This window comes from Armigeres subalbatus, chromosome 3 (assembly GCF_024139115.2).
Source record: "Armigeres subalbatus isolate Guangzhou_Male chromosome 3, GZ_Asu_2, whole genome shotgun sequence".
Classification (NCBI taxonomy): Eukaryota; Metazoa; Arthropoda; class Insecta; order Diptera; family Culicidae; genus Armigeres; species Armigeres subalbatus.
In genome coordinates, this window is record NC_085141.1 from 128,526,674 (window position 1) to 128,548,914 (window position 22,241).

Here is a 22,241-nt window from a genome sequence, read left to right on the forward strand (position 1 = left end):
TGTGCGTTCATGTCACCGATGACGATTTTGACGTCCGCAGTGGGCATCCATCGTATGTCTGCTCCAGCTGTGCGTAGAACGCTTCTTTCTCGTCGTCGGGTCTCCCTTCGTGTGGGCAGTGCACGTTCGATGATTTCCCGTGAAATTCCTGCCAAATATCCTCCAGGAATTCCCTGTGAAGTTCCTGGAGGTATTACCGGAGAATTTGTTGGAAAAACTTCTGGAAGAACTCCCGGAGGAACTCCCACAAGCACTTCCGGAGGAATTCCCACATGGAAGTCCTGAAATAATTCTTAGAGAAGTTCCTAAAGGAATTTCCGAAAAAATATCTGAAGGAATTCCCAGAAAAATACCAGGAGGAATTAATGCAGAAATTCCCAGATGAAATCCTGAAAGTGTTCCCAGATAAATTGCTGAAGAAAATCCCTGCGGATTGAATTTTTTCGAAGAATTTTCTGGAAGAACTCTTGGCAGATATCCGAGTTAATTCCGAGTGAAGTCCGGAAGGAATTCTAGTACACTTCCGCGGAAAATCTCCCGGAGAAATTCCTGGAGAAGTACCTGAAGAAACTCCCGAAAAAATACCTGTAAGAATTTCTGGGTATTTCCCCAAATTGGACGAATTCCAGGAGAAATTCATGAAGTTATTTCTAGAGGATTTCTTGAAGGATATTCTGAAGTAATTGCGAAAAGAATTCCAGATTGGAATGCTAGAGGATTTCGCTATTGAATGTTTGGAGGTATTCCCGGAAAATTTCCAGGAAGTAATCTCGGAGGGGCCCTCTTTAGCCGTGCGGTAAGACGCGCGGCTACAAAGCAAGACCATGCTGAGGGTGGCTGGGATCGATGCCCGGTGCCAGTCTAGACAATTTTCGGATTGGAAATTGTCTCGACTTCCCTGGGCATAAAAGTATCATCGTGTTAGCCTCATGATATACGAATGCAAAAATGGTAACTTGGCTTAGAAACCTCGCAGTTAATAACTGTGGAAGTGCTTAATGAACACTAAGCTGCGAGGCAGCTCTGTCCCAGTGTGGGGATGTAATGCCAATAAGAAGAAGAATCTCGGAGGAATTAAAGTTCCTAGAAGAATTTCCGAAGGAATTTCTTATAGATTTACAAGTCAAATTATGGAGCTAAATCGGAGGATTTCCGTCATATATTTTTGAAGAAACTTCTGGTAGAATTTTGGGAAGAAATTCCGTATGTATTTTTGACGGAACTCTCGAATGCATTCCTGAAGGAAATGCCGGATTCTTCCTGAAGAAAGAATAGCCGAAGAAATATCTAGAAGTAAATCTTGGAGAGAAGAAAAGAAATCTTCAAGGAATTTCCTCGTGAATTTCCTAAAAAAAATTAATGGGGGGTTTCTAGATAAGAAGGAATTTCAAACGATTTTCAGAGGAATTTGTGGATAACTTTCCGGAGGAATTAAGAAGTTCCCAGGGGAGCTTCTAGAAGGATGTCAAGGAGAATTTTTGTGCCCGAAATGGTTCGAGTTGTTTTGAACTTTCATATATGTGGGGAGGGTTAGGTGGTGGGCAGTGCACTGGGCACCCTTTTGTCTTTGATCCATAACTTCGGCCCTAGTTGATCTTATGTCGACATTTGTATACCAATGGAAAGCTATACTAATAACCTTACTACTAGCAAAAAAATTAAAAAAAAATTTCATCGGTTCGAAAAAAAAATATTTACAATTTTGAAAATTTGACATTTTTGGACATATCAATTTTGTGGTTCGGTTGTGGGCACCCTTAAAAACTCAGTTAAAAAGAAAGAAACTTGAATAGAAATTACCCAGATTCAAAGAAAAGGAATAATTTATTCATTCTAATAGCCAGGACGCACTGTAAAAATCAGATCAAACTACCTAGCAGTGATGATGGAGGCATCGGTGCATTAGGGAGGATATTGGAAAAATCACATAAAAAAGTCTAAAAAGCGCTTTGGGTAAATGGGTTCCGATTTTTCATTGATTTACGTTTCATTGATATACCTCACAGTAAAAAAAAATCCTTATTAATCACCCTAGCGGTAATAGTGCCTTTCTCGTTCATAACAAAAATTAATATTTTGGCCATAAATTTTGATCCCATAGTCCGATTTGACCAATTTTCAATAGGAAACAATGGGACAGGATACCCCATCGAATGCAACTTGTTATGAGCAAATCAGACAACGATTTGTTCCAAAAAGTGTGGATATAATAACTAGACATACCCAAAAACAACAATACACCCGGTTCTTTTTTTACACGGGTGGGTTTTAGTTGATTACGAACTTTAGCGTTGATGAAACTATGAGTTAACCCCATGAAAAAATTCACAAAAAATCAAAGAAAATTCAGGTGGTATTTAAAAAGCTGTGAAAAATCAGGTTGACTGGCAAATTGAAGAATAACAACCGTGTAAAAAAGATTTTGGGTGCATGAATTAAACTCATTATTTCAATCAATTATGTCTAAATAATTATCAAAACTGCAATAAACCGTCATTCGAAATAACTTAGGGGACAACTGAAACGATATTGAATGATTTGTCAATAAAATAAGGGTGCCCATAACCGAACCAATAAAGGTGCCCGCAACCGAATTTCGCAGCTAATTTGGAAAATGAAGAAAAAAAATTCACGCTAAAATTTTAATGGCAATCGTCATTGAGCCTCAAAATAGATTAAATTTACTGTATAAATATGCATTGGAACTCACTTTTTGAATTAAATCACTTCAATTTATGACACTTTAAAAAAACTTTCATGTTGTTTTTTTTTGTAAAAAAATCATTTGTCCCTAGTTCAAAGTAGAGATCTCCATCCGGTTTGATATTGAGCACAAAACATCATGTTACAATAGCATTATGTTACAATAGCAGCATCTTACAATACTATTACCGGTTGTCAGAATGACAGCATCTGTTATCTGTGAAAATATACGTAGGTGTGCCCATAATCGAACGAAAAATCCAAAAAAAAATCTTACGTAATAAGTGTACGACCCCTAATATAAAGTAGTGAATCACGTAGGCAACGTTTCTAGCTCCTTGCACCCCTATTTGTGATCCCTATTTCCCATCATAGAATGTATACGAATATTATTTAGAGGTAACTTCAATCAAGTCACCTAGCAACAACGACACCTCACCACCAAGCGGCGGCTAGCGCAAGGTATTCTGCGCAACTTCCGCCCGAAACATAGGCAACCGACAGCACTTATCCAGGTGCGCACGTGTGACTGAAAGCTTTTAAATATTGCACACCTTTCGCCGATCTTACCTGACTTACCTCGTGATTGTCGAACGGAGCGAACTTATCATGCGCAGATGAAAAACGGAAAGCCGCGATAGAAGCTTTTGGGCGACCCCTTGTTGAATATTTGATATGAGGGTATGTACATCTAGGGTGAATCGCATAAAAGGGAAGCGAGGACAAAAAACGATGGAGAGTGTGCTTATTCTACATCTCGCATGAGGTGAGACGTTTCGAATGAAGTGAGAATTGTTGAAACCAAAAATTTCGGGTCATTCGAGGCGTAGAACGTAAAAGTATTTTATTAGAGAAATGTCATCAAAATGATTGATCACTGCAACCAGAGTTTTTTTGTAAACATTTATATTTTATTTACTTCTTTTAAGTACGTTTTTATTATCGTTATACAATATAGGATTTTTGTAGTTTTTCTGATCTTTTTTCTTCTCGTTATTTCGCTATTCTTGCATTAAATACAATAATGGGATTTTTCATTTCGATTAAATATTTTTTTGTTTGTATGGAGTTTAGTTTTGTTTCTGTATAATATGTAAGATGCTTCATCGTGTGTATGTTTGTGAGAGTGTGAGTGGTTTGTCTATTTTGTTTGTGTTGGTTGAGAACATTGCATAATGCCTGTAATGTTGTGCAACGATGGTTTTAGATTTCCGATTCTCATCGTTTGTCTTTCACTAATGGGGTCGTCTTATTGTTTGATGATCTGGTTTTGTTTTTCTCTGTTTTAAATAAATTACTATTTTCATTTTTTTTTTCTTTGTTGCATTACTTGATTTTCCCATCGTATATTGTTTATACTTAGGTTCGATTTGTACATTTACATAAATTCATAATGTTTAATAGGAATCTTCGTGTGATTTTCATGCTTTTTCGCCGCCTTAGAAGTTAAAATCAACTGTTTGTCGTGACTACATTTTCTCCAGATTTGTGTTTTCTACATTCCGAGTTTCTACTTCACAATGTTTGTCTTTCTTGTTAAAAGAAGTTGTTCGGGAATGTCAAACTATTGAAACTGTTATCAATTGTGCTCTAGCAATTTCCGATTGGAATTGATTTTATGTCTTTGATTTGATCCTTGAACGATTTTCTAAACACTTTTCCTATTTCGGAGGGAAAGTGTCTAAAAAATGCGTCTAAGAATTGGAACTAAACGATCCAATAAATAGGCCAATAAAATTATTCTAAAAACGCAGAGAAAATAGATCAGTCTTAACGTAATAACCTAGCACAGGGAAAAAGAACTTCGACTGCCAGCTGGAATATGTTACAAAGACTCGGAACATCATCACTAATATATACAAACGGGGAACGGATGAAACATAACTTTTCGAAACGTGAGAAACTAGCAAAATACGACTCCTATCCTCAACAGAAATAAGGAAAAATAATGAACGAGATGAGAAAGAACAAGTAAAAGCGACTTCTTTTTCTTTCTTTTTTTCGCATGTTTTGGTGAATTCAATTAGCCTAAACAATTATCTTACACAAAGAGAGAAGAATCTGGATATGGAAATAAAACTTCTACAAGGAAAATGATAAAACTATCAACAAAAACATGACCGTTCATTTCATTCGTCAACAATATGGATAATCAAAATCGATTATCCGTTTTTCTTTCTCGCAAAATTTTCAATCACTTTTTTTAGGGTTGCATTTATTTGTGCCTTAACCAAATCAAGGGTAGAATGTACATGTTGTCTCTTCGTATAAAGGGGAATAATTTATCATTTCTATATATATTATAAACTAAAATTAAATGCCATTCTTTTCACTTATACGGCTAATATTTACATAAAAATGGAGAAATAAAGATCATTTTTCTAATAATTCTGTCTTCTCGCTCTTGTTTTAAACTTTGGTATTAATGCCTCTATTTTCGACGTAAAACTATGTACTCTGTTCTCTAAAATGGTATAAGAACCCTGTCCCTGCCGGAGGGCACGCGCGGAAAAAACGGACACAGCTTAGGGGATCGAGGGCGCACTCGCCGACGATCTCGTACGTTCCGTCCGGGTTTCCCTGTATTAGCTTAGTAGATTCTGGACATCATCCGATTCGGGGGTAGCTCATAACCACTCCACGGGGGGTAGAGTCATGCGGTTGCCGCTTCTTCCTTGATGATCGGAGTGGCGGGATTGCTGTTGGAGGGTGTGGTTGTCCGTTCCTGGTGCTCCGCCAGGGAACCCATGGGCGGGACGGGCAGTGGCGGTAGCAGGATACCGGAGGGCGCATGGCTGGGTGAGACCGGGATCATGGGACCTTGAGGTTGCTGCTGTTGAAGCTGTTGCTGCATGTGCTCGCGGTGTTGGTGCTGTTGGGCGGCAGCTGCAACGGCGGCGGCCTGCTGTTGTTGCGCCGCCGCAGCTGCTGCCATCTGTTGGGCGGCTAGCTGCTGCTGCGCGGCCAGCTGTTGCTGGTGGTGCAGCTGCTGTTGGTGTTGCAGGTGTTGGAGTTCGCGTTGTTGCTGCTGTTGCTGCAGTTTACCCTGGTTGACGACACACTTTCGCATGTGCTTTTCCAGCGTTGAAGGAACGCTGAACGGCATCTCACAGAACCGACACCGGTAGACGTCTTTCCCTAGTCGGCCGTGAGTTTTCATGTGCCGAGTGAGCTTGGAACTCTGCGCACATGCGTAGGAACATAGTTCACACTTGTAAGGCTTCTCACCGGTGTGACTGCGTCGGTGAACCGTCAGATTCGAGCAGTTTTTGAACACCTTACCGCAGTACTCGCAAGTGTCGTTGCGAGATTTGTGCTCTTTTTTCATCATCGAATGCATGAGGCTTCCGGAGCCACGATCACGGCCTGGTTTCATGTTCTCGAACAGGGATTCGTTCCGGTGCAGACCAGGGATGTTCCACCAGCTATCGCTGCCTTCGAGCTTCATTCGCTTGGATGCTTCGAAGGGGTTTTCGAAAGGGTTGAACAGAGGAACTTGTGGAAGTTGGGGGTTGTGGTGCTGCAGCATGTTCTTCGCTAGTTCCTCTTTGATCCGCAACGCCGCCGGAAGTCCGTTCAACTTCTCGGCCAATCCGGGGATGGCCATGGCGCTGTTGTTGTTATCTCGATCTTTACTGGTCAGCTGCAGCTTCAACGCGTTTCCCGACTCCTGTAGGGCTTGTTTGTAGGCTTCAGAGTACTGAGCAATGTTGGACAGGCCGAATTTGTCCATCAACTCTCCAACCAGAGAGGATTGCATGTGCACCTGGCCATCCTTCTTGGCGTGGCTCTGGGTGCTGCTCATGCTGAGGTCTTCGGCTTCTTCGCCCAGCTCTCCGTCTCGGTCGTCATCATTGTCATCGTCGTCGATGTCCTCCGCATCCATCAGCTCGTTATCCGAATCGTCCAAATCGGAGTCCAAGCTTTCCGGATTACTGATGCCGTCCTCGCTGGGGATTCCGTGCGTCTTCATGTGCTGTTTTAGCTTCATCACATCCAAGCAGGAATATTCGCAGCTGGTGCACTTGAAGGGGAGTTCTTCGGTGTGCGTTCGGCGATGCACGAGCAGGTTGCTTTGAAAGCGAAACTTTTTGCCGCAGAACTCGCACGAGTGGATTGCGTCGGTGATTTGGCTTTGCTTGTTCGGAGGGGTGGACGCCGACCGAGGGGTGTTGGTGATTGTGCCGGACTCGAGTCCGCTCAGTTCGGTGTGCTTTTCGGGCGGGGTTAGACTTTGGGGTCGGGAATTGTTTGTCAGCGGGGTAGGTGGAAGTTGGGAGGGTGAGGGGCTGGCGAAGGAAGGGGAGTGCTGCTTGCGGGGACTTGGAGAGTTGGAGGTGTTTTGATTAGTCCCTGGGCTGGTGGTACCCGCGAGTTGCCGCAAGCGCTGTGAGTAAAAATCCATATGGGGTTCGAGAACCAAACCTTGGGTACCACCGGGTAGAGAGATGCTCCCTGATGAGGGCGGCCGCTCTGTTGTCGGATTGCCGCCGGCGTTGAACTGTTGATTGTGGGTTTTCAGTTGGTTGGCCGCTGCAACTGCAGCCGCCGCAAGATTGAGACCATGGTTGCGAAACTGCTCGGACATGAGGTGTTCCATGCGAAAGTCATGGTGACCGCGGCCAAACAGCGGACTGTGCGGGTGATGGTTCATCGGCATGCGCAGCAAGCCAAATGGGTTGGCGTGCATCTCCGGCGGTGGAAGTAGCGGATGATGTCTCAAACCCGGCGGTGGAAGACTTTGCGAATCACGTGGTGGTTGTTGTTGTTGTTGCTGCTGCTGATGTTGGTGCTGGTGTTGTTGCTGTTGAGGAAGTTGCAACTGATTCTGGAGCAGATTAATTCCGCTACCTCGAGAGCTATTTCCGCTGGTGTTGTTGGTGGAACAGCTGGAGCTACCGCTAAGATTATTCATGGAATGAGATTTGCCGCTTTGGGCCAGCGATTCCTGTTCATTGGTCGCCGGAGTGTCATCGTCGTTAACAACTTCCGGTTCGTGGCTTGTTTCTACCCCGGTCGGTTCATGCTCACCATCTGCTTCCCCATCATCATCATCCTCCTCCTCATCATCGATGAGCGATACCACCTCGTAGATCTTCACTCGATGGGCGTGCTGGACATGTTGTACCAGCCGCCACGCCGAATGATATTTGGTTTTGCACGTGCTGCAAACATAGTTGCTGGGTTCTGAAATCAGAGAAAGAAAAACGAAAAAAATATTTCAGGAATTACGCATAAAAAACGGTGCATCAAAGCGATATAAATATTTATGCTAGAGGGACATTCCCGTCCGATTCCAACCCGGTCGGTTGAAAAATGCAGCTGCATCATCGCCCGAATCCAGAGCATTCCGCAATGTGCTCTCGGATCGGATCCATCCCCTTTGGTCAGAAAACGAGCGACAACAATTGGCGATCCGGTCATGAGCCTGGTCAGGAGAGACGTGAGAGGCATTGGCAACCCAATAATATTTACATAATTTCGCGCAATGTCCTGTTTATATGCAAGTTGCGGGAGGCACAACTTGTTCGCGAGTTTTGATGCACTGAAGCGGCGCACACAGCTGGGGTAATGGGAAATATTTATGAATAAATATGCCCTCTGTTTAATCACGTGCAATTCGGGTTTCAGATTTTTCTCTTTGAAGAAAATTAATTAAAAATATTTTCACTCCACACCAGCGAGGGAAACCGCTGACGACTCACAAATATTTATGCTGCCGAATTGTTTCGATTTATCATAGGTCTGGTCATCAATCACACGCTGGTCTAACAAAATGAGCAAAGAAATCTTTATTGCATCAATAATTTTTATCCACTTCACTAATTTTGAAATCAATGTGATTTTTTTTGCAGAGCCAATAAAAAGGAAATCATTCTCAAATGGGAGTACATCGTTCCCGAAGAAAGGTGAGATACAGTTTTTATTCCTCGGAGAAAAGTACGGCACCAAAAAACGGTGCTCATAATCCACACGTGGTCTCTAAACTGCACAACGCAAACAACGCAGACGACCATCATGGACAAGCGCCGGACGGAAGGCTACGGCCTAGGCGCGAAGTAAACGACCCGGGGAGAAGTGTCGATCTGCGTATTTGAATACAAATGAGAAGGACAGCTTTCCGGCCATGATGGGAAGCGGCCCCGATTGGAGATTGGTGAGTTCTTTACGGTAGCCACTACTTATGCAGCCCAGGCAGGCAGGCAAGCATCAGAATGCCACAGCCACAGAATGGCGCTCCCTCCAATTGATGGTGCGGTTGCCACGAAAACGGGGGGAATACAAATGTCCGCATATTTATATGAGATCCGGGCAGGAGACACACCAAAGACAAGCGCCAGATGGTGTCCTCTCTCGGTCCGATAGCGAAGGAGCAGATCGTTCCGAAGGAACGAACGCATGCTTTTGCCATTCTCTATTTATGATTTTTATGTTCCATCGAGACCATCTCGGACGTTTCCACTTTCCACGGGGCAGCACAGCATATGGAAATTTGCGGACTTTTTATTAAAAAAGGAAATAAAACTGGGCTGTCCCGCAGTCGGTTCACTTTAGGGAAATTTAATAGCTTTCCAGTGGCAGCGGTTGTGGCGTGTCCAATCGACCGGATATAATGGAGGTGTCAATAGACAAAGTGACAGAATCGAGAGCAACAACGTCCAGCACCCAACTCGGAGCCATCCGGAGGGTTAAAGATGATCAATGGTTGTAATCACATCCGATGTGTGCTGATAGATGGGAAAGATTGAAGTTTTTTTAAAGCCGGCAGGCTATTTATCGATAGAGGGCAAGCACGCCGGGAAAACGAAACATTTATTTTATTGTCCTGACAAGGCCAATAAAAGCTGACGGAAGGAGGACAAGCCGAAAGCAACACGAAAGGAGGAAAACTTTTCAGTAGAGTTACGGGATATGGATTTTATTCCGAGCACGTTTTACGCAGGATTGAAACATGTGGTGAATAGATTATGGTTTGTATCGGAGGGGCACTTTTTCAAACCGTATAGGCCATCCCGGACTGTGCAGGACACTGCACAGCCGGTGGAGGCTTCTGTTGGTTTTAATTCGCCAGAAGGAAATTGAAAAATTTTCACTTAATTTTCCACGGCCCACAGATAATGACCCGTGTGGAAATAATGGGCTTGCGACGGGACACTCCTACTGCTGATCGCTTGGATATCATAATTAAATTTATGCCAGGAGCGGTGCGGCTGGGTGAAGTTTCACAATCGAAACGCCTTTACTTTTGCAAATGTAACGCGTAGGCGTTACGCAGCGCAACTCGCAACTCGCGAACGCATAAAGCATGTGACAATTAATCATCGTACGCGCGCACTGCAAGAATTGAGGAGGATGATAATTTTCCGCAAACACGGACCGAAGCGCGAACCACGTCGGTTCCCGACGATTCACACCCGCATTCTCCCGGAGCTCAAATAATGATAGTGTCTCCAAAGAAGAACCGTGAACGTGTGTCCAACCGTGTGGGCTCAAAGAGTAAGACGTAAACACAGCCCGCGTCTAACCTCTAATTACGGCAGGGCAGGTCCCGTACGTGGCCCGTTTACAATGAGCGGCGACCGGAGCCGCCGGCCGCCACTGACCGCTTACCCAACGACGCGAGACGCACAGCGTTCTCATAAAACCCCTCGAGGGTGGGTGACAGTTCAGAACAGACAGATCGGTAATTTTCTGTGGGCATTGTTCTCGCCTCTTCGTCGCAACCTGCCGAACACACCGCCATGCCATCGCCGCCCGTCTAGCTGTCATCGGGCGACAGGAATGGACCAACCCATCCTCAGCTCAACAGCGACGTCGTCGGCCGATGATGTTTCAATATCGACGTGATCTTTCGCATTCATCCAGGGAGTGGCGGCCAGCCAGCCAGCCAGCTTTCCGATTGCAAAGATTACACCGGAAAGATCTCCAGCACCCAAGTGGAATCTCGGCGAAAAAGAGGCGAGTCTCTGCGCTGCGAAACGTAAGAGATCGCCTCGTCGGGGCAGGCTGGCTGCTGAATGCAGCCAAGATTAATGAGAAAACGGCAATATTGTTATTATGCAAGTGATTTCGCCCACGCGCGCGCGCCCGAGCCGAGCCGCAGTCGCGCGGCCAAGATCGTGCACCGTCTCATTCATCAAAAATGCATTTTAAATTAATTTCTATATTGTTTAGTTCGCATTGCACCCTCCAGAGGTGCTGGAAAATCGAAGATCAATTCAACTAAAACGATAAAAAGTGAATTTCGTAAAAAAATAGTAAAACTTGTCGATAAACTGGAAAATCGGATTGATTTTTCGGGGAAGGGCCGTTTGACCGACTAGGCCGAAAATTGTGCGGCCGAATATCATTTGACCGGCCATTTGATCAGGCCAAAAGTCATTTGGCGAAAAGGCCATATAGCCCAATAGGTCATTTGGCCGAAAAAGTCATTTGACGTTTAGGTTTAGGTCGCCGTTTAGGTCGTTCGACCGAATGTGTCATTTAACATCTCACTTCTTGCTATGAAAAGTTAAAAATAAGAAGTTAGAAGTGATGAGTGCGAAGAGAGGCGTCTTCCTTCTTACTTTACGCAGTGAGAAGTGATAAGTGAGAAATGAGGGGTGAGAAGTGAGTCATCTCACTTCTCACTCCTCATATAATACTTCTCACTGTGAAAAGTGAGAAGTGAGACGTCCAATATCTCACTTCGCACTACTCACTTTTCACAGTGAGAAGCAAGAGATGAGCAGTAAGAAGTGACTAGTGAGACGTGTCACTACTTACACCTCACTCGTCATTTCTCACATCTCATTGTGAAAAGTGGGAAGTGAGAAGTGAGACGTCTTCTTACAGTAAGAAGTGAGAAATGAAGAGTGAGAAGTGAGTAGTGAGACGTGTCGCTACTCACTTCTCACTTTTCATTTCTAACTTCTCACTGTGGAAGTGGAAAGTGAATAGTGGGAAATAAGTAGTGAGAAGTGAGATGTCTCACTTTTCACATCTCATTTTTCAATTTTCAATTGACCTGACCAAATGCTCTGTTCGCCCAAATAAACTTTTCGATCAAATGACCTATTCGACCGGATGACCCGTTCGACCAAATGACTTTCGGTCAGATGGGTTTCGGCCAAACGACTCTTCCCTGATTTTTCTCGCTCTCTCAAATTTACATTTCCAATCAATAATTTGATTCGTCCAATTGATTCTTCAACTTATTTCAGGTCAATTTTCCAAAAGAAACCATTTTTTACGCTTTGAATTATTTTTTAAATTCAAATCAAAACCATAATTTAAGAAAAGAGCAGTTCGGCTGAACGACATGAACGAGGGTGTCTTTTTAATATCATCGAAAAAACCAACGAACTTCAGGAATTTAGTTTCCTCAAAATATCCATTTATATTTGAATTATAAATAAAATATATTGGAATGCCACATGGCCTAATACCACGTCAAGCCAAAAGTCATCTAACCGAATTCTATTAGGCCGAATTGAACGTTTGGTCGAAACTTTGATAAGGTTCTAAGTGGTTTGGCCGAAAATGTCATTTGGTCGGAAGCGACATATGGCCGAAATAGTTGTTTTCCCTAATAGGTCATTCGGCTGAAATGGTCGTTTGGTCGAAAACATTGTTTGTCCAAACAGGTCATTTGGCGGAAAATGCGGTTTGGTCGAAATGGTCGTTTGACAGAAAAGGCTATTCGGATGAAAATGATCTATCTGGCAAACGATCTGACAAAAAGACCAGTTTGGCCGTCCGAGATTTTCGGCCGTATGTTTCTTTTCGATCAAATTTGATCTTTCTGCCAAATGGCCATATCGAATAAACGGCATTTTCGGCCAAATGACATATTCGGTCAAACGACTTTTTCGGCTAAATGAACTGTTCGGACAGCCAAATTACATTTTACGCCAAATAACTAATGGTCAGATGAGCTTCGGCCTAATCAGGCAATTGACATATTCGGTGAAACAACTGCTGGATTTGTGGCCTACGACGAAATGACTAATGGACTGTCTTGGTAAGATTAGTCACCATGCTTTTACCCAACAGCGATTTCAACAATATTGTTCTTACGAGGGATACTCTGCTAAAAACGATTCAAATTCTGTTTGCTAAATCAATTATAATACACCCAGGTTTTTTTTTTACACGGTTTGGTTTTGGTCGTTTAAGACCTTCAGCGTCAATGAAGCAATGAGTTAACCACACCAAAAAATTCACAAAAAATTAAAGAAAATTCAGGTGGTATTTAAAAAGCTGTAAAAGTTAAGGTTAACCGAGAAATTAATGAATTCCAACCGCGTAAAAAAAACCTGGGTGTACACAAATGGCTTTCTGCCAAACGACATCTTCGGAACTTTTAAGGAAACTCTATGGATTTATTTCAGAATTCTACGAACTACAAATTTGATACAACGTGGAATTTTTTACAAAAATCAGCGACGTGAAAAATCATAAACAGCGGAGCACCGATGCAATAAGTTAAATTATTTGGAACGATCTACCTCTCACTACCTCGGTTGTGAATTGTGTATACGATCTATTTACGATGTTTTCGGAACATCAGCTACCAGGAAACGACAAAGCCTTTCTCGAGACCCCAACCCTGGTAAGAAAAGCAAACACAGCTCCGTCCCTCGCATTCCGTCGGGTGATATATGCTGGAAAAAATGTCACCCTTTCGATCATCTGCGCACGGCTGTCGTCGGGACGTTCTTCGCCATGACCTCACGCGGCAGTTGATGATCAATAAAAAACGATAAGATTTTTTTTCTCGTTCGTTCGTAGCTCAGTGAGCAGTTCCCCCGAAAGGTCATACCGTACAAGACCGAGAATCGGGAGTTCGAAAAAAAAGGACGAGCATGTGCTGCGCGCATCCTGTCTTTGTTTGTTATCCCTTTTTCCACAAGGTGATCTGTGGCATGTGCTGCTCGGAAAATTATTATTACGACCATTAAAAACGGGGGTTACCTTTATGTAAATTACCCCTACGGCAGCGCAAGGGAAAGTGTTTCCGAGCGGATCGTGTGTTGCGCACGAGGCAAGTCACTTTCAAACCAGTTTTTTTATTGGTGAATACGGAATCCAAGGATAATCGAATTTGATAAACATTGAGAAAAAAATCAATTTATTTGAATCAAGTCGAAGGATGATTTCAAACTACCAATACTTGATCGTCCCAGCAGGACTTTCCGAACATTCGGAATCAATAAATCAAACCCACGAACTCAAGGCGCGATAACGATCTGATTGTGATCCTTTTTCTTGTGTCCTCATCTGTAGGGCCACTTCTCGGTATTGTGAACCGGCCATCATTTGGTGATAAAAGGATCATCGATTTTCTACTCCTTCCCTATTGTCCGGTGGGTTTCGGTTTCCGCGCAGCGAAAGGGATGCGGACAAAATTTATAACGATCCGATGGGTCAGTTTGCTGCCCGATTGCACGAACGAAGTTCAGACCCCGGGGCGTAACCGTGGATGACGATGTTTGACAGCCGAATGCGAACAACAAAACGGAGTAGGCTGTTGTTTCGATTAGTGCTTGGTCATTTCGGGACCCGCAGGGAAAAGTTCGTGCGTGGGAGAACGAAATCGTTGGGATCGGATAATAATAAAGACGATGCTGTATTAAGGTCCATTGTTCAGTTTGCTTGAAACAGATTGATTTTTAGATCTACAAATAGGTGTCAAGTGTGACATCAACTTTTTCTGCGTATTAGTTTTGCGGAATCCATCGTTCTTCTTTTATAGAATCCCTGATCAAAGCTTAGTTCAAGGCTGATAACTCAACTATCGTTAATCAGCCAATAATGGCGTGACTAAAAAATGTGTCTCCACCAACTTAGGAAACATAAATTCAACGAATAAAATTAAAGAATGATTGATGGTCGCTCAAAACCGTATCTTCCCACACAATCCAAAGCAAAACGAAACTTTCAAGCAACGGCGGTGGTCAACGGTCGGAATCCGGGTATGGTCACGTACAACCCATTCAAGCCTAGACCCAAAGAAGTAATACGACCGGGCAAGAATTAGTCCTATTCAAATTTGCATCCTTTTGTGCGCACTGGAGAGCAACCGCTTGGCCTTCTTTGTTTGCTGAGGATGGCCAACGCACCGCCCTAATCCGATGGAACCCGTCTTAGCCATCGTTGTCGTCGTCGTCGTAATCGAAGCAGCCCGGGTCGGCTAAGGAAATATGACCGCACTATACCATCATGATGTCATCGTCGTCGTCGATTTTTATTACGGTGCGTGTGGTGGCCTATTATCAGGGCTTAGGCATCCGAACCGGAAGGGTCCGCCGGTGAATAAACAACAATTCTTTCCAAGAACCATCCGAGAGCAACTTCTGGTGACAAAAAGGGATGAATTTTAACCGACTCGGACATCTCTTATGACAACGATGGGACCAAATTTATGCCCTTTGAGAGTGGAATACTAAGTGACGCATCTTGTACCTGTGTGTGTCCGAGCTTCGGCACAGGAAAGGTGCGTGTGTGGCACGGGACAATCACACTTCCTCTCTCGGTTCCTCCCTGCATCGCCATCGAGTAAAATCCTTTTAATTCGAGTCCAACACAAAAAAAATCTTTCGATAATTAACATAAGCACATCGGAGCTGTACCGCGTTACCCCTTTCCCAACAACTCAACAGCGTTTCCTTTTCATCGTCCTTCGGTTGGCATCATCATCCGCGCATTTACGCGTTCTTCTTGTTAACCGCTCGTTACCATCGCGATGTTCTCTCTGCTTCACGTGGTTCACCTTTCCAGCCGCACCAGCACCGGCAGTAGGCTGTTGTACACGTCTACAATCTACGGCGCTTATGAATGAATAATAAATCGAAAGAGGCAAAAACAACGCATCCGCCGGGTCTGGCGGCCCAACCGGCGGCACACGCATCGACGATGATCCCGCGGAACTTTTCCGTCAGAGCGGCAACAGAGGTGGGAATGTTTGTACTCCGATGACGGTACGAGCAAGCTGTCAAAGCGTGCGTGGTACAACGCTTTTGTAGGTTAGTCGGCCTACTACGAGGCGGCCCATCAACAGCCGCCCGATGTGCCTTCCTGCCTTACTTCCAGCGCTGCCGTTGGCTTTGTTTACGTTCACATGCACGTGAAGTTAAAGTTTTTTGTCTCCCCGCAACCGAATTCCACGTTTAGTGGCGTTGAAAAAGGATTCGGCAGCCAGTTTCTCATCTGTTTGTACGAACGCGAGGCGGTACAAGGTTAACAGCCGGCAAGGGATTGTTTTTTGAGTTCTAATAAAATCGAAATTTATTTCGGATCGCGGGCGATGACGGGTGCCACACACGGGGCGCTGTTTTCACTTTCACGGTAGCCGAATCAAGCTCACAGGGCAGGAACAAAGGAAAAAGGTTTCAGCTTTTTTTTTCTTCACCGTCGCTGAATGAGCCCGGATAATCAGTTGGATATCAGCTGGTGCATTCATCGGCCGGGAAAGCGTTCGAGAGCAGATGCTGCTGCCTCCCGGCTAACCCATGTTTGTGTATGTCACATTTGAATCGAAAAGGGGTTAATAATATTCAAATGTCATAGGGAAAGTGGGGGTTTGAAGCCTCCTCAGCAGCAGCAGCGCCTGTAAGATGATATTTTGATTGGTTCGACTGCAGTCGGGAGTCTAATCCTTTCCAATGCCACTATCGGCACACCGAGCCGCACCAGAGGAGAGGACGCAATATATAAGACAATATCAATTACACTCGCGCTGTTTCGCCTGTGTCAATCAGAAACAATATCTTGCTGGTTTGCTGGAGTTCGATAGAGAGGACCGTCGAACACCAACCGAGCAGCAAAGAAAGGATTATCCCCGGCTTGCCAATGACTGGAGGAAAGTCCACAAATGTCATGAACAGTTGTGCACGACAACTTCGTCCTTTGGTTATGACGTATGACGTCACGCAAAACAGCCGAAGCCGAGCCATTCCCAGTGGACGCGCGCTCTTGGAGACACATCCAATATTGACATTTTAATTCACCTCGTCCTACTTTCCGTTTCCTTTCGGTGCACGGCCAACCCCTTTGTCTGATAAGCCGGAGCGAGATAATAACCTCACTAGGAGTGCGGTTTGGTGCCACTACACCGGCCGCCGCCGTCGTCGCCTCCCGCGTGCCATGTGACTTCGCAAACTTCCCGGCGAAACGAAAAAGGATTGAACGAGTTTCCTCATCCCACGTCGGGCCAAGCTGCCGCTGCAATCCATACGTGAACCGGTTGTCCGTCTCCACGCTTTCCCGGCCGGAAGGGGATAAGAAGCTCGTTCTGTCGCAGAAGGAAAATCTATTATTTGCAGGAATGGAATTTCACATAAAAGCAATTGTGGAGTGTGTGCGCTCCCGTCCGGGTACGGAACGAGATGAGAGTGGGCCAGCATCCCCGCGCGACTCTGGCCGGTTATGCTCCGGCAGCGGTGACAAAAAGTATTGGTCGAGACAGGAAATAAAGTATCGTTTGCTTCCCGTCGTCATCCCGTACGGTACATACCAAATTCTCTGCGGGTGCATCCGGGAGTTGCAGTTCGCTTCGTTTGCACTGTGTGAAACAACGACGATAGTGACCGAAGCCAAAGAATCGTGTGCAAACAGATGATTTAGCAGTCACTTTTGTTGCTTGCGAGGCAACCACTGGGCAGTTTGAGGTGAGAAGTATTTGACAGTTCGTTATTCACCATTTGCTACACGTAGAAAAATCTTCAATCGTCGAATCTGTGCGTTTTAGTACTGAGTTGAGGCTAATTGATGGACTTTCCCAAAACGCAATAAAGCTGTTTTCTTCAAATTCATTGTTACAAATTATCACGACTACAAATCTGTTCCGAATCTGTGTCCCCTGCATTGTCTAGCGAGAAAATTTTCCCTCATATATCTTGGCCGGGTGTCGAAAAACAAGAAAAAAGAAAAACACCGAACCTACTCGACCACACGAAACATATGGTTTGAACTGCAGCCAACGGAAAACCCATAACGTCCGGAACGGCTGCCGCTAACTTTGCACTGGATGGCTGCTGCTGCTGCTGCTGCGGTGGTCGTCGCCCGAAGGGAAAGTGGAAAACTCTTCTCGTGACCACAGAATGAGATAGTTTCCGAAGAAATAAAACGGCAATAAAACCCGTCTGATTAGCCCATTCTCATACACAGTGGCGGTGGCGCTTTCATATTGCACCGTCCAAGCCCAACTCTTGGCATAACCCTTTTTGTTGATGTCGCTGTTGCCGTCGCCGGTTCCTGCGGGTGGTAACCCGACATTCCCAGTCATAAAAATCTTCAAGTCGACACATTTAAAACAAATTCGCAGCAAATATCGGACGTCGTAAAGGCCGCATACATACATGGCCAAGAGGAATGCGGAAAGGGTCACTCATCCCCCGGTCACACTGGATAATTCCGTTCCTCGTCACTGGCGGAAACGGGAAATGTGCTTCCGCCTTTCGCCGTACAACGCCACAACAGCATCCAACCGTGCCGGGCCATTATGTTGCGCAGTGCTATGTGTGTCCTGCATTTGCATAAACGATGATGCTGCGGAGCTGGCCAGGTTAAGCTTATTCACAAATATTCATACCATCACACTGCCGGCTGGACGACGACGATGGGACGACTTCAACTCGAAGTCACCCACTTCTTAAACTGGCGACGACGACGACGGACAGCAGTCAACGTGGCCGGTTAGGCTTCGTGTCCAGATCTCCATGAATCGTGACGATTTGAATAGCCACTCGGTAACAATGCGGGACTGGAGAATCCGGTCACCCGGACAAACAGATTCGGCCGCCACAGACAATTGGATCAAACATCTACGAATTACGATAATGAGAGCTTTACAAGTCGTTTCGAATAGTTAGTTTTGAAAGCTACAGATTGGAATCGCCAAAGATTCGTTACTTTTCATACACAAAACATCCAGATCCGTTGTCCGTTTGTCTATGACTGCTCTATATGGAACCGAGTGAGCAGTGCAACAAAAGGTGTCTTTGCAGGGCATTTTTTTTTTCGGGACGGACAACGGCACAACGGGAGAAGACGTCATAATCGTTGGTTTCCTATCCCCCTCCGTTATTTTTCGTTCGAATGTCGCTGCAGTCATCACATGGAATGACATACACACACGGGTTCTACGACGGCGACGACACAATGGACCCTGACCGGGAGGACACGGTGGATTTTCCAAATCGCCGAATATTATTTATAAACTCTGGCGGTTTTTTTTTTTTGCTCTTACTTTCGCTCGGTTGTTTATTCCCAATAACGTTCCAGGTTGCCGCTGCTGCATGGATGAAGAGGGTATTAACACCAATTTGCGCAATGGGGGAGAGCCAGCACTCAGAATGTGCCGGTTGTCAAGGGAACAAAGCGATGAATGCAACCCAAAAACTGCAGCACACAGGTCAGATTGATGGACATCTGTGAAGGGGTTAAACGTGGACGGCCAGTTGGGACGGTGTGGTTGGCATTCAGGCGCGAGAGCATTAAGTCACCGGCGGGAATTGAAAGGCTCTTACACACTTAATTTTTTTCGCCGAGGCCGGCAAAATAAATTGCCGAGAATCCAACAGCTGATATCTCGGTAAAAATCTCGGTGAAAGTTCAAATTGCCGATCGGTCGTTAAATGTTCAACATCACCCAGCTGTCAAAATTTGCCGTTCCGTTCGGTAATGTGCTGCCGAACTGATCGGTAATGTTCTTTGCCGAAATTTAGTAAATAATTATTTTTGTTCATTTTCAGATGAACCAAAACAAAAATCAAACGCATCAATAATATTAACGTGGGATTTATTGCAGGTCGTATTTCTGGTGTTATACAAATAGCTTATTGAATGCAAAACGAAGTGCTTGAGATTCATATGCGCTCTGGCAGCCGTCTATTCACATTCAAACTGAATGAATGGATTAATTAGCTAACTCTGCTGTAAACGTTCTGGCTGGAACCGGAATGCTGCCCAAATAGTTCTTTTTCTATATAGGTTCCTAGTTTCTCCAACGATGTGCAACATGTTTATGTTGGCTTCTTCGCGCGGGAAAAGCGTATACCTATCTTGGTGTGTTTGTAGAAAATTTTCGCTGTGAAATACAGCTGGAGCTGGAATTAAATACGTATATGTTTCATTACTTTTAATGTTGAAGTCAACGTAAAATATAGTGGGAATTTTCAACAGATTTGAATAAGATTGAATGCTTACCAAAAAATGCACAGATGAAGTTTTTATTTTTCAATTACTTTGTGTTTCTTCACAGCGATAGAACACGCTAGAGGTAATGCGTTTGACAGATGGGTTTGCCGAAACTCGGTGAAATTACGAACTACCGATCACTATGGCAAACTTGACTGCCGATTTTCAGTAACTTGTGCAAACGTCATATTTATTAACGAGATATCAGTTAAAATAAGCTTTACTGATCATGTTCGTCAATTTATTTTACCGAGAATAAAACTGTCGATTAAGTGTGTAAAGCACAATACAATGCGTGTTATGGATTTAATCTATTCATTAGGTTTTTTTTTCGTTTTTCGTCGCAATCTGGTGGGATGTGGTGGACGAAATTGAGATCGTACCATAGTGGACAAAGGATTAGCATTTATGTCAAAAGAGTTTGCTATGTTTTCGACGGGGAAGGGTTGTTTAGCCGAAAATCACTCAGCCGAAAGCCATTTGGTCGAATGTTACCTGGGTGAGCATCACGAACAGCAATTGACCGAGCTGCAGGTTTGGCCGGAACGGTTATAAGGCCTAAAATGTCATTTGACCGAAATTTGACATACGGACAAAAATGTGTCGCTTGTTGTACGGGTCATATTGCCAAAAATGCCGTTTGGCCGAACAATAGTGAATGTGAAAAATGCTAAGTGTTTGATGATAATTGAAAAGTGAGAAGTAAGAGAGAAGTGGGTAATGAGAAGTAAGACTTACTTACTCACAAGACTCACTCAATTTTCAATTCGCACTGTAAAAAGTGAGGAATCAAAAACAAGAAGCGAAAAATGAGTAATTAGAAGATTATCATTTCACCGTTTTGCAAATGGCTCGTTCGGAAAACCGACATTTTCGGCCTGTATGCCCGTTTCGGCGAATGACATTTCCCGTCAAATGACTTTCAGCCAGATGGGTTTCGACCTAATTGATTGTTAGGCTAAATGACATTCGGCCAAACAACTATCGGTCAAGTGGCTTTCGAAAGCCACTTGTCGGCCAAACGGCATTTCCCTGTTTTCTACTACAATTTACATTTTTTCAAGTGTAGATATTTTTCTGGTGCTAGGAAGAAGCTCAAAATATAATTTAAATTTGTATTTTTTTAACGCACTGCTTTATAAATCGTACATTGAAATCAGACCCGAATGTAGTACGATGACATTGACTCTGATAGGAATTGAAGGCCACTGAACCAAATTAAGTGCAAAGTGTAACGCTGCGTTACATAATTCATGGACGACAAACTAATGTAGGTCGATGCGTCTAATGCAGGTGGACATCGAGGGACTTTCGAAGTGATTCACTTCATATGGCATGAATAATTAATTACGAGTAATTGATATTTCTATCCATTCTGCCCAGCTAATCTCGCACAATTGACATCCGAGTGGACATCGTCATGTATGCAAAAAAAAAACCATTCACTCAACCCTTTCAGTTTCGCAACACACACGCTGTGTACGTGAGGGGCCCGGAGGAAATGCCACACCGACTGGTCAAAACATGTAAACACACTTTTTAATCGTTCCAGCTGGACATCAGCCAACGCAGTCCGACCAGGCGAAGCGGATGATACAGCCAAGAAAGGGGCGATGATGACCGGAATGATTGCTATTTGAAAGAGTGCACACTTACCGCCGTTGCTGTTGCTGCCGGTTGTGTTGGATTCGGCGTCCGCCAGCTCCGTGGTGGTAGCCGTCGAGGTGGTGCGGGGCTTTTTCGGAGCGGGCTCGTCCGACGTCGTCGCCGGTAGAGCACCGCTACTGCCGCAGTCCCGCTCCCGATCCTGGACCATCGGGTCCGCTTCGGGTTGTTCCTGTTTGATTGCAATGGAGGTGGAGGCGGTGGCCGCCGGATCCGTAGCCTCATCGGAGAGCGGTTTGTTTTGCTGGTCATCGGTATCTTCGGCGTCGCCACTACTGGCGCTGCTGCCCAGTGGGCTTGAACTCGACGGGCAGCGGGAGGCGGAAGCGTTCTCGGATTCTGCATCGGAGGAAAAGTGGAAGGGTTGGGTAATGTTAATTGGAATTCGTATGTTTTCAATTAAATGGATTTTAGAATCAGCGAATCATCTGCGCGAATGACAAACGAATGTAGAAAATGGTATCGGCCATTTATGCCATTATGCGATTCGGTCCAATAGGCTTTTTCATGTGACGCTGGCGAGACTGAATTTGTCAACAAGGTCTACAACCGCTGAACAAATCGACCTCGAAGCTGTCACTTTCATAGAACAACTGTCAATTGACGGTAAAATCAAATGATTTTGAACGTCTCGTGAAAAGACCTTTTGACCGTTTATCACGTGGACGAATAGGCTTTTTCACGAGATGTTA

The 22,241-nt window shown here is 44.5% G+C and overlaps 1 protein-coding gene across 2 annotated transcripts in view; it reads right to left on the minus strand.

The window, feature by feature from the left end:
- Window positions 1-3,592: 3,592 nt before the first annotated feature.
- LOC134225390 (myb-like protein Q) overlaps window positions 3,593-22,241 on the minus strand; it is a 237,970-nt gene continuing 219,321 nt past the window's right edge. For both annotated transcript variants that reach the window (XM_062705424.1, XM_062705423.1), the window contains exons 4-5: window positions 21,541-21,888; window positions 3,593-7,890 (exon numbers count right to left, since the gene is read on the minus strand). In XM_062705424.1, the coding sequence (XP_062561408.1) occupies window positions 5,357-7,890; window positions 21,541-21,888 (2,882 nt within the window). In that variant the 3' untranslated portion in view covers window positions 3,593-5,356. The remainder of the gene's footprint in view (window positions 7,891-21,540; window positions 21,889-22,241) is intronic.